Source organism: Enhydra lutris, unplaced genomic scaffold (assembly GCF_002288905.1).
Source record: "Enhydra lutris kenyoni isolate GAN:26980312 unplaced genomic scaffold, ASM228890v2 scaffoldscaffold46, whole genome shotgun sequence".
In the NCBI taxonomy this organism is placed as follows: Eukaryota; Metazoa; Chordata; class Mammalia; order Carnivora; family Mustelidae; genus Enhydra; species Enhydra lutris.
In genome coordinates, this window is record NW_019154130.1 from 6,889,146 (window position 1) to 6,902,025 (window position 12,880).

Here is a 12,880-nt window from a genome sequence, read left to right on the forward strand (position 1 = left end):
CTCCTCTCTCTGCCTTCTTCTCTGCCTACTTGTGATCTCCGTCTGTCAAATAGATAAAATCTTTTTAAAAAAATGGTTAAAATGGTAATGTTATGTATGTTTTACCACAATAAAGAAAAAGAAAGAAGGAAAGGAATGGAGAACTATTAGTGTAGTAACATGGATGAACCTTGAAAACATCATTCTAAGTGAAAGAAATGAGATACAAAGACCACATGTTATATGACCCTATTATGTGAAATGTCCAGAAGAGGCAAATCCATAGAGACAGAAAGTAGATCAGTGGTCGCTGGGGGTTGAAGGAGTGGGGGGTGGTGGTAGTCAGGGGACGAGGTAAAGAATGGGGGAGGGGTGACTGCCATTGAATTGTATGTATATATGTATGTATATATGTATTGAAGTAGGCTCCACACCCAGCATGGAGCCCAATGTGGGGCTTGAACTCATGATGCTGAGATCAAGACTTGAGTTGAGATCAAGAGTCAGACACTTAACTGACTGAGCCACAAAGGCACCTCTGAATTGTACACTTTAAAAGGGTGAATAGTATCTCAAAAAAATTTTAAGTGAATGTCAAAGATGAGCAATAAAGTTTTTTGACATGGAATGTTAGAAATTTCTTTATTCTTACTTAATTTTTATTAAGCACCAGCTTAATACTACAGAAAGTTCAAATCACCCTTCAACAACCCATTCTTCCCTCCCCCACCCAAATTCTTGATAAAGAGCTCTTCGAGTGAAGAAACTTCTCTTCACTTTGCTGTCTTCTCTCTTCTGTATAAAATTTTATCAAATAAAGGCAAAGAACTGTGTACATCTTGCTGTAAAATGCTGCTCACGACTGTGGAAAGTGTCTGCCCAGGCTCTTTTCACTGTCCAGGTCCTGAAAGACTCTTGTTCATGAACTGTCTCTTCACAAAGCAAGTCCACCACTAACAAGAGGGGATAAAACAGAATGAACAGTGGTGGTCAAATCACAGTGCAAGTTCAAGGTAAGGTCAGAATAGAAATTTATGTAATAACAACATTTAATCTTGGCCTGTCATCCCTTATGTTATAAACTTCTTTTTTTTTTTTTTAAAGATTTTTATTTATTTATTTGTCAGAGAGAGAGAGGGAGAGAGAGCGAGCACAGGCAGACAGAAAGGCAGGCAGAGGCAGAGGCAGAGGGAGAAGCAGGCTCCCTGACGAGCAAGGAGCCCGATGTGGGACTCGATCCCAGGACGCTGGGATCATGACCTGAGCCGAAGGCAGCTGCTTAACCAACTGAGCCACCCAGGAGTCCCTGTTATAAACTTCTTGAAAACACATGTAAAAACACATGTCTTTCTGACTCACAAGTCAGTCAAAATTATGATGACAAAAAAATGTTAATATGTTCAAGACATCTCACACAAAAAATCTGCCCTATGGATTTACAATGCCTTAACGTAAGAACATACAACCAAAAATGTTTATTATATGCGATTCATTACGCAGTGTGACTCACTGAATCCCTACCATGTACTAAGCACATACTCGGAGTTAACACTGCAATGCAGAAACTCAAAGTATTCTGGCCATGGAAAGCCTCAGTTTGTTTAATAGTAGCTACATGATAAAAGGTTATTTATCAACTAAATAGATAAAAGCGAGGGTCTTACCTTGCTAGGTTTATCATTCTGAGGGTCAAAAACTTTCTCACAAAGTCTCAGTCCAGTCTCTTGTCTCAACTGCTGTAAGTAGGCCCTCATCACCTCTACAATAAGGAGCGGGAAGAACAATAAAGAACATCCTGAGATGCCTCCCTCCTGGGCTGGTCACTGGTCTGCACAATGACGCTGGCAATACACTTCTACACATTCAAACAGGATTAAGAAATAGAAATGACAGTCCCAATGGTTTTATAACTATTTTGGTTCAAAAGATTCTCTATGGGTTACACTTGTTGCCAAGAATCTTTTGTGAGAGTGACTCATAAAATCATAACCGTGCTAAGGAGTCCGCTCTCGACCTATACATCAATCAAGAAAAGGACACTGGCGGGGCTGGGGGGCGGCTAAAAAGTCAAATGAAGGAAATCTTGTGCCATAGAGAGGGAGGTAGAAACCCTGTTCTTACCATCTTCCTGTTTGTTTGCCGGTTTGGCATAAATCGCATTAAGTGGAAAACCAGGCTCTCCAGGAATGGGAAAATTAGTGATTCCCAGCGTATACATTTCCTTTTCACCTTGGCTTTTGGAATTGCACTAAAAAAAAAAAATTATACACATATACATACTTTAGAGAGAAAAAGATAATAACATCCAATTTGTAATTTTTAAAGTCTAAGTAGATATATCTGGGATTACTACTGTATTTGGGTGCCCTTCTGAAATCCAGGGAAGCCTGTGGACTCCTCAGAATAATGTTTTGTTTATTTATTTATTATTTATTTATTTAAAATATTTTATTCATTTATTTGTCAGAGAGAGAGCAAGCACAAGCAGGGGGAGCAGCCGGCAGAGGGAGAAGCAGGGTCCCTGACGAGTAACGAGCCTGATGCAGGACTTGATCCCAGGACCCTGGGATCATGACCTGAGCCAAAGGCAGATGTTTAACTGACTGAGCCACCCAGATGCCCCCAGAATAATGTTTTAAATGAATGAAAAGAAACAAAATTACAAAAGAAATCAATTATAGTCAAACACAGTAATTACAATATTAAAAAGCCAAATTTATGACACACTCATACTTGTGCTTCTTTATTAATGCACTAAATGACAAGATCCAGGCCATGGGCCTAATAACTAATATCTGAAATGAGTGAAAATGAAATTTCAAAATATCCTCAACTCTAAATGTAATATGAAAATGCTGTAGGGGCAGGGAGCCTACTTTTCCCTCTCCCACTCCCCCTACTTGTGCTTGCTCTCTCTCTGTCAAAGAAAAAAATATTATTAAATTAAAAAAAAAGGAAAATGCAGTGACTTCTACTGGAGAAAAAGTCACAGGTATAGCTGATTCTACTGTGGGTTGTTGCCTACATTAATAATTAAATGCTAAATCTCAGTTACAAGTTTAGTGAAAAGAAAGACGTAATCTTTTTCCTACTCAAGCTCATGAACCCTTGAATTATATCCTAGGCTCAGAGTTCTTAATGGGGTTGAGAAAGATTTCTTTCTTGGGAAGATACATGCAAAGCCTTAAAACACCAGCCCCTTATGTTCTAATTAGTCAACTAAACTACAAGTTTAGAACCCACATTCAGATTTTCCTCTTATGTCCATGCTCTAAGGGGGAGGAAGTATGATCTACTTGCCCTTAAACTCTCAACGAGTCCAGATAGCTAGGAGGGTGAACATGTATTAGTACTGTGTTTTTCTGGTAGACAATCATCCAAGTTTAATTACCTTTTGGAGTTTCTTTAGACACTCGGAAATGTAGAGAGTTATATATATCAAGGTTCTATCAGCTTCATTCTGCAGGGAATGGAGAGGAACAAAAGTTAAAAAAGAGTCCTGATCAAAACGTTAACCTATCACGTGCAAGAAATGAACTTGGGCTTTGTCTTTTGAGGATCAACCAAAAACTGTGCAAGTGTAGTTTCTATAGCATCAACAGCTCCCATTCGCCAAAGGCAGTCTTCCCAAGCCACCTTTCTGTCTGCTCCGGGGGAGGGAACCACCTCCTGCAAACTGCAGGAGCTGTGGAGCTGCCCTGCCTCTGGATCGCAGGGAGCTGTGCCGACAGCCCCTCCCTCAGGAAGGAAGGAGAGTTTAACACTGCCTGGAAAGCCTGAGGTGCACCATATGGCTGGCTAATTTTTAAAACCCTTTCACTTCAGGATCTCTGTCGTGAATAAAAGCATTCCTGACTCTAGAGGAGGAAGCAGATACTTCCTGTGTATCTTGTTCCTGAAGAGCTCCAAGAGCCCACCTCTAGATCTAACCAAAATGAAAATGTGAAGACTAGGTGTTGAGCAAAAGTGGCACATACTTCGGGTCAGATTTTACAGTTAAAAAAGAACCCAAACTACACCTGCCCCTATTTTTAAGAGCATAGGACATTCAGGAGATAATGATATGTGGCGGAATTACATTTATTTACACCTACTACAAACATCACACTTAGACCAAGCAATAAATACAAAAAAACACTGTGAATATCATAGGATGTTTAGACTACTACTTGTAGCCCGAAAGCCTACAAAAAAGATTTCACACCCTGTTTGATTCCAAAAGGTCAAAGTTTGGCAAGCAGAGGTTGAAGTTCCATATTCTAAAATATTATCAAGAAAAGTTGTTGACATTCCTGTAACTTGCTCATAGGAAGAACTCAGAAAAGTTCTTTTTTTTCCATTCCCCCTCTCCTTTTCTGCCACCCTGCTTCTAAACTTCCTTTTGACCTCATTCCTCGAAAGAAGAGCAGAAAGGAAGAAAGGGTAGTTGAGGGAAGGGTCAGGATCACTGAACTTTTCTTTATTTCTCCATCTCAGGTCCAGGACACAAAAGTATATAAAAATAACAGCTACAATGCGGAATTTTTTAGTTCTGGACTGCCACACAGTAGGTGCTTCGTTAATGTTGAATGAATAAAAACATCTAGATCATGGGTTGGCAAACTTCCTCTAGGGAAGAACAGACATTAAATATTTTAGGTTTTGTGGACACAATAGTCTTTGTCACAACTATTCAATCCAGCTGCTGTGGCGTGAAAGCAGCCGTAGATAATATATTAAAAAATGAATGTGGCTGTGTTCCAATAAAACTTTATTTAGAAACAGAGATGGTGGGCCAGATTTGGCCCTCAGGTTATAGTTTGCTGACCCATGGTATAGACTGTGGAAGAAAAATGAGAAACTAATACTGATACAGAGTCTAATATTAAGCGCTATTCTGGGTGTGTGTGTGTGTGTGTGTGTGTGTGTGTTCTTCCCCCCCTATTCTGGGTTTTTAAGGTCATACAAACTCATTTAATTTTATTTACTCCTCAGAACAACCCTGATTGCCAGGGAGGTTATTATTCCCATCAGAAAACTAAATTAAATATTAAAAGCTCTGTATTTTACCTTAATCTCATAGTTTTTGAAGAAGACATTGGCCTTGAAGTAATAGATGGCTTCATCCACAATATCTGTATCTTTTGCTAAACAGGACGTAAGGGGAGGAAGGCAGAGAACATTAGCTAAGCGTAAAAATAACACTTGACAAAGCTGTAGAGAAAAAACCCCAGCTCAATGTTCACAAGTCTTGGAGTTGAGTGAAATAAAACAAAGCCATTGAAACATAAGGTCTTTAGAAACAATTTCTAGAAAAATAAGCTCATGGTTTATTCTGATAGCTTTACTGTTTTTATAAAAAGTATACTCATTAGAAACAAATTAATCAGTACAGAAAAATATTTTATTGTCACCCTAAATCTCACTACCTAGAAATAACTACTATTAACATTTGGTGAACATCATTCCAGACATCTCTCAATGCATTTATAAAAATAGAGTGAGACAGACTAACTTTGATAAACTGTTGTTTAAAAATAAGAAGTATTCAATGTAATTTTATATGAATTAACATACTGCAGTTTCAGGGGAAAAAAAAAGTCTCAATTGTCATTTAGGAACACACCGGGTTCACACATACGTCTTTCTTTTTATGAAAACTGTGACTTAAAATATACTTGTACAAGCTGTTCTAGGTGGCTAGAGACTGAGAAAAGCCAGAAATACTGTTGCGACAGAGACAGATCTCATTATATAATTTCTTGGGCAGTTTTGTGTTTTCCTTTTCTTATTTTAAAAAGGTCAAAATCCCAGGGTCTTGATATCCGGCAGGCGGTTGCAGCAAGGCAGAGACGGGTTTTTTTTTTCCCCCTCCAGAGAGTTATTTATATTTCTAGTCCATGACTGCTAACCCTCTCATACAGCAGAAACACAAAGTAATCCTGGAGGTTTAGTATTCTGATTCAGCTGTCTTTAACCCTGTCGTTCCCCTGCTAAAGAATTTCAACAAAATTCTAACTCTAGACTCCTGTTCTTGCAATTTTCTTTTTTTTTTTTTTAAAGACTTATTTTATTTATTTATTTGACAGACAGATATCACAAGTCAGCGAGAGGCAGGCAGAGAGAGAGGAGGAAGCAGGCTCCCCGCAGAGCAGAGAGCCCGATGCGGGGCTCAATCCCAGGACCCTGGGATCATGACCTGAGCTGAAGGCAGCGGCTTAATCCACTGAGCCACCCAGGCACCCCTGTTCTTGCAATTTTCTTATCTGAAAAAGGACACTTCCTCAGAGGACTCAGTGTGTACAAAACCAGCTGGTTCTTCTAAACATAACCATGTGAGGGTGGGGGGTGGGCTACAAGATTTGGAACCTAGAAGGTTGTTTGGCACACAAAGGTGTTAAAAAGGTGTCTGATGAATGTAAATAAATGAATTTAATTAATGTTAACAGTTATTCAGCTCACAGCACAGGCTTGTACTCCTTCATGATTGCAGTTCTGTTCTAATCCCACACCCTAGGGATTCATTCCCTGTCTACAGAAACCATTAAGATCTGGTTTCCTGGGGTCCTGTTCTCCCTCAAGGGCCCATGAATTGTTGCAGAGGTGGTAATTAGATCTACCCCATCCTTGGTCAGTTGCACCTTCTGATATGCTACATGGTATTCTGTACAGATCTAAAAGAGTTCTTCTCAAGGAATCCAAACCAATATTGATTTTTTATTCTTTCTTTGCACTATAATTCTTTTCGATTATTATTTTTCTTTTTGGTCTCTTTTTTCCCCATCTGTTCCTTTTCCTTCACTTCAGAATCAAGTAAGAACCGTGGTGACGCACCAGATTTATTTAGTTTACTGAGCTTTCGACTGATGTTGAGAACAAAATTATAAAGGGGTCACGTCAAATAGTCTGGCAGAGGAATGAAGATGGGGTCAATACAAAATTGGCAATGAAAACCATGGTCCTGAAAACCTTGAATGGAACTCAGTGCAGATGCTTTCTGGGTGCAGGGAAACCATGTCTAATATAATACAAATTACACTGTTGGCAGAACATTTAAGAATGTGTCAGAAGAATCTAAAAAGAACGGGGCTTTCTAAAGCATAAGAAATGGTTTGAGAAAGAGAAAGTACCAAAAAAGAAAGCAAAGATATAAAATTGAAAAAAGCAAGAGAAAGAATGTGTAATGTTATATAGGACACTTAAGATTTAAGATCGAGGTACTGTGAAAATGAAGATCCTGAAAAATGAATAAAGGAAGTAGGTATAGATGGGGGAAGGTGTTAAAAATTTTTTTTTCCCTCCAGCTTTATGACAGAATAAGGATGGGGACATGGTGTTCTACAGAAGTAGCAGCATTAAGCACTTTGTAAGAACTGAGAGTGATGATAGAACAGTGTTGAGAATTAAGCACATTTCCTCTTCCCTCTCAACAAAATACCCAGGAGATCTCAGGAGCAATAATATACTTTCTTGCTAGATACAACATATACTCATGCTCTTGAAAAGTCTAGAATGTGTATCTACCAAGCAAACAGAAAATACAAGAGCAGTCGGAGACAGAGGACTGAGCTAAGAATTTGCCTGATTTGATAATGTCAGAGAGTTGTTGGATGTTTCCTACGAAAATCTGAAAATAATGGAAAGAAGTTTCAACTTACTCTCTCTAGGGGCGGGTCCTTTGAACTGACTTCTGATAGGCAACAGTGCCATGTTTCCAATGAGTTTGGTGTCCGGATCCATGAGAGATGAGTGGTAAGCCTGTAATGGCAAGCCAGGTAAGAATACGGAGACAAAGAGAACAAATGTCAGTGGGGCAGACAAGTAACATTTCTCCAAAGGAAATATGAGGAACCCACCCAAGATTAACTAGGAGAGGAGGAAAAAAGGATGATAGCAGCGATATGCTGGAGCTGGCTCTTACTGGCTCATGAAAAGTAAATGGTAAATTTTGAGTAATTTTTAAATTTTTATTTATTTATTTTTAAAGATTTTATTTATTTGAGAGAGAGCAAGAGTGAGAGATTACAAGCAGGGGGGAGCAGCAGGGGGAGAGGGAGAAGTAGGCTCCTTACCAAGCAGGGAGCCCAATGTGGGGCTCAAGCCCAGGACCCTGAGATCATGACTGGAGCCGAAGGCAGACGCCTAACTGACTGAGCCACCCAGGCACCTCTAGAACAATTTTTTTTAAAACATTTTATTTATTTGAGTGTGAGAGCATGAGAGGGAAGAGGGCAAGAGGGAAAAGCAGACTCCCTGCTGAAGAGGGAGCCCAAAGCGGGACTCGATCCCAGGACTCCAGGATCATGACCAGACGCTGAAGGCAGTCACTTAGCCAATTGAGCCACCCAGGTGCCCTTGAGCAATTTTTAGAATATTTTTATTTATTTAAGTAACCTCTACACCCCACGCGGGGCTCAAACTCAATAGCCCTGAGATCAAGAGTTGCATGTTCTTCCACCTGAGCCCGGCAGGTGCCCAAATTTTGAGGAATTTTGACAAATTTTGAGGCAAGCTGGTTGTTAAATGTAACCATTACTAAAAATTAAATTATATAAACTTGCAACTAAGTAGATTATATTAAAAACATGGTAATAAATACCCAAAATCCATTATCTCCTATTTTAAAAAATTATTTCATATCATTTATGATCTTAAGGTTACTTATCACTTTTGTATCTTTGTGCCAAAAATACTATGTAGGGGTGTGCTACTGTGCATCTTCCAATTTCATGTTCAGTGACATCACATTGGTAACTGGTGGGAGTTATTTATGCTACAAAAATAAGCAGACACCATATTCATCAGTGGTATACCGCCCCCCCCCAGCTATTGTTACGCCAGAACCCAAGCACTAGATTTTCAGTTTTGCCACTTCCTGTGTTTGACCAAGACATCACTTTTCTTCTCTTAGCCTGTTTCCAATTTTATAAAATGAAGAGGTATCTATTGCTCTCAGTGGGTAGGTGTGAGTTAAAGGGGCAGGGGAAATCACATTTATGAGAGCAATTTGTATGCGGATTCCTAGTTCTGCTTTTTATAAGATGTCTGGCTTTTAGTAACACATGAAGCATATCTGTGCTTCTTTCATATATTCATATACATATATATATTCACATACTCATTCACCTACCAATTAGCAAGCACCTTCTCTGTGCAAGGCATGGTGATAGAATGGTATGCAAGACCAGTATGATCGCTGCCCTTGAAGAACCTTCAAGCTAATGGAAGAGGCAGGTATTAAACAAGAAATCACAGGGAAGTCCAGGAATGAGTCCAGGACTTTTTTAAAGTCTAGCTTAAAATCTGGCTTTACTTACCACGAGTTACTGAAACCTTGGGTAAGTTACTATACTTCCCTGAGCCTCAACTTCCTCCTCTGCAAAATGGGAACAATAAGTATCTACTTCACAGGGTCACTGTGAGGATTAAATGGGATAATTCACATGCAGTGTGTATACAGCTCAGGGCCTGTCTGGCAGACAGCAGGAACTGAACGGTACCGACAGGATTCATCAAGTAAGTATCTCTATCTAGGGCTTGGTCCTTTTGGTCACAGGAATGCTTCATCTAAAGCAGCCTCCGCCTGCCCCTTCGCCAGCTGTCTTGTTATCCATCTATTTCCTCCATCGCATTTGCCACTATCTGAAACTATCTTCTGGGAGCCTGGGTTGTTCAGACTCTTGATTTCAGCTCAGGTCATGATCCCAGGGTCCTGGGATGGAGTCCAGCATCATGCTCCTTGCTCAGCGGGGAGCCTCCTTCTCTCTCCGCCTCTGCCTGCCACTCTGCTTGCTTGTGCTCTCTATCTCTCTCTGACAAATAAATAAATAAATCTTAAAAAACAAACAAACAAACAAACCTCTTTCTTTATTTACATTTACATGTTTGTCTCCCCGTTAGAAGGTAAGCTCCTTGAGTATAGGGATGTGTTGGCCTTATTCATTGCTGTTAACAGTACTTGGCATGCAGCAAGCGCTCAGTAATGTTTTTTGTGTGTGAGTAATCACGTTATTGAACCTCTTTTCCTCATCTGCAAAATGGAGACCATGATGGCGATAACGACAGCCACCAGACTGGCTGTCAGAAATGAAGGACAACCAGACCACTACCAATTTTACTCCTACCCGGAGGCACACGAAAACAGAAACACCTGGAAACCAGAAGCGGACCCTGCGTCTGCTCTGACGGCCCTACACCCGGCAGCTAAGGGTGGCCACCACTGCCGGGGCGACAAAGGAGGAGTCCGGGAAGTGGGGTATGACAGTGAAAAGCAGCGGGAGGGACCCGCCCCCTAGGGCTGAAGAGGAAGTGGGCCTGCCGGAGGGAGAAAAAGAAGTCGGACCCTACCTAGACTTGAGAAATGAAAAATAAAAAGCACAGCCCTTCCTTCTCGGCTTTACTGAATCTTTAGGGATCCCGCCGGAGTCGGGGAGTACAGAAAGAGCGAGAGAAGGGGTCGGCACTGGAGCGAAGGGGGCGAGAGGGGCCGAGACAGCCTCCTCTGCACATTCAGGGTCTCTGACCCACTCTGCTGCGGCCCCGTCCCCCCTGCCCGACACCTTCCCCCGCCGACTCCATTCTACAGCGACCGGCCCCCTTTTCTCGCTTCTTCCCCACTCAAGCCCCGCTTTTTCTTTGCCCTCCTCGGCCCGCTTCTCTCAGCTCATGCACGATTTCTCGCCGCTCTCCCCCCAAGCTCTCGCCATCTTCCCACACCGCGAACTGTTTCCCCTACCGGCATCTTGACGGCGCCCCGGTTTCAAGATAGACGAGGAGGATGGGGTTCGAGCTCGGCGCTTCCGGTCCGGCGGCCCGGGCGGGGTAAGCGGAAGTTAGCCGGAAGAGGAGGGTGAGGGGAGGACGCTGAACTTCCGGTCTTGCTGTCCCGCCGCAGGCTGCTGCAGCTGTGCGCGGTCGAAGGGACACTAGAGGGCGCCCGAGGAGAGGGGCTGTGAGTGATGCGCATGCGTAAAGTGTGCACGCGAAGTTGGGCTAGATCTTGGGTTCCAGAAGCCTTGGGTTTTTTCTGAGTTCATCTTTTCAGTGAAGCATTCCCTGGATCACAATATTTTAAATTGAACCCACTCCACTCCCCTGTGTCATCCTTATTTCCCTCTTTCTTCCTTATGATTCTTTTATTATTTAGCTTACTTTTGCTATTTGTTTTCCCATTCATGTGAATGTCAAAAAGGCTGGGTTTTTGTCTGTTTGGTACACTATTGCATCCCCTGCACCTGTAATAGTGACGTACATAGTAAGCGTCAATAAGTATTTGATAAGTGAATAAATGAACCCAACTGGTTTGTTCTGCATTTAACAATGCATAAAGAGGCGTGCTCTAGAAGGGATTTATGTATTACTCTGTACTCCAATTTTTCTTGTGTAAAAACTATGAAAGCGGACTCTGGGTTTGAATCCCAGCTCCAGCATTTCCTAGCAGTGTAATTCTGGGCAACTTAATTAACCTCTCTGTGCCTCTATTTCCCGAAAATGGAAATACTACTTACCTCATAGATTCCTGAGGATAAAATGAACTACATGTAAAATGCTTAAAACTCACAAGCCTGGAACATCCTAAAAGTGCAGTTTTTTACCTATTGCTAGAAAGCACTTCATGTGTTAGTTTGCAAACTGGCCCCTGTACAGAGGGTAAGGACAGACTGAAGAGGCAGACCAATCTGATGTACAGGTGGTGGTTTTAGTAAGCGAGGGAACTTACTTGTGAGGCTTACTGTTAAAGGATTTTGTGTCCCCTTAGTGCCTGCAGTTCTTGGTCATGCTACTTCAAAGAATGAAGAGGTAGACCAGATGAAGAGTGGTGGGCAGCAAAGCAAAGTTTATTGAGCAAGACAGTACAAAGCTCCTGGAGAGGGAGGGGGATGCAAGTGGGTTACCTTCAGAGTTTCTAAGTTTAGGGGTTTTTACGAGCTCTTTTGCATCTGCCTATTAGTCGATGTCTATGTGTTGATGGTCTGTTTATTTTTTGCTGACATTTGGGAGCTTATGTCTTACTTGCCCCTTGCCTATGGTATTGACAAATGCTTTTGTGGTTAATTGTCTTATTTTAGGATGCTTTGCATAAGTCATTTCTGCAAAGGCTGCAAAGCAGAATGTCAGTGTGGTCCTGTCTAAGCTGCAAACAGGATGTCAGTGCTGTTTTATTTTAGCTGTCCTGAATGCATCATATTTTCTTGTTAGGGACCCTAGCCCTGACTACCTAACTGGCCAGCTAATTCCTTAACATTATCTCTGGAGAGACAAGAGTAGATCTCTTCACCCACCTACTGCCAGAATGTTGTAAGTTTGTACAGAGGACTTAACTGGGTTCAGTCACGTCCAATGGTCTCAACACCTTATTCCCTCCAGTCTTTGTCTGTAGAACATCTCTCATAGTGAAGGGTAGGAGGGGTGAAGAATCTCCCATTGTCTGGGCCCAGTTCAAAGGTCAACCAGTGGTCACATCCTCTTGATTATCTTCTTCAACATCACCTTAAGAGCCAAGTTCATTGCTGTCTCAGGCTATTTCTTCAGCTAGTCCCTCAGACAGAATACTCTGTTCAATGTTCCTACAATTGATTTCTCATTCAGGTTTCTGGGCAAATAGTACAATTCAGGAACCTTCTTTGACAATGAGCTCAAAGAAGTCCCTTAGTCACTATCCATTTCATTACTGTTTTCATTTCTACCCACATTCCTTATCAAGGTTTCCTTGATTATGGTCTCAAGAGCCCCTCATGTCAGCTCCAAAAGAGTAAGGCCTTGTCTGCCCTGAGTGTTCCCATTTTATCCCCAGTGCCTAGCACCCACCAGTAAATTTTTCCACAGAATCACATTAGGCTCTCTGCCAAGACAATGAAATCCTTGAGGACGGAATGGACATACTTGTCTTTGAAACCTGTGTCCAGAGGGGAAGGAAATTCAA

The 12,880-nt window shown here is 41.6% G+C and overlaps 1 protein-coding gene across 1 annotated transcript; it reads right to left on the minus strand.

The window, feature by feature from the left end:
* Positions 1–602: 602 nt before the first annotated feature.
* Positions 603–10,822, minus strand: LOC111156515 (actin related protein 2/3 complex subunit 3). The gene is made up of 7 exons (XM_022517461.1): positions 10,694–10,822; positions 7,617–7,716; positions 5,029–5,105; positions 3,371–3,439; positions 2,101–2,227; positions 1,644–1,738; positions 603–932 (listed from the first exon to the last, which is right to left on the minus strand). Exons 1-7 carry the CDS (start codon positions 10,697–10,699, stop codon positions 870–872), a joined length of 537 nt encoding a protein of 178 aa, XP_022373169.1. The 5' UTR covers positions 10,700–10,822; the 3' UTR covers positions 603–869.
* Between the last annotated feature and the right edge of the window lie 2,058 nt (positions 10,823–12,880).

What these genes read in the sequence shown, in the direction of transcription:
- LOC111156515 (XM_022517461.1), bottom strand. An exon ending in TCAAAAACTATGAGATTAAG is followed by an intron (nt 3,440 to 5,028) that starts GTAAAATACAGA and finishes CATTCCCTGCAG; the next exon opens with AATGAAGCTGATAGAACCTT. An exon ending in AGAATGATAAACCTAGCAAG is followed by an intron (nt 933 to 1,643) that starts GTAAGACCCTCG and finishes CCCTCTTGTTAG; the next exon opens with TGGTGGACTTGCTTTGTGAA.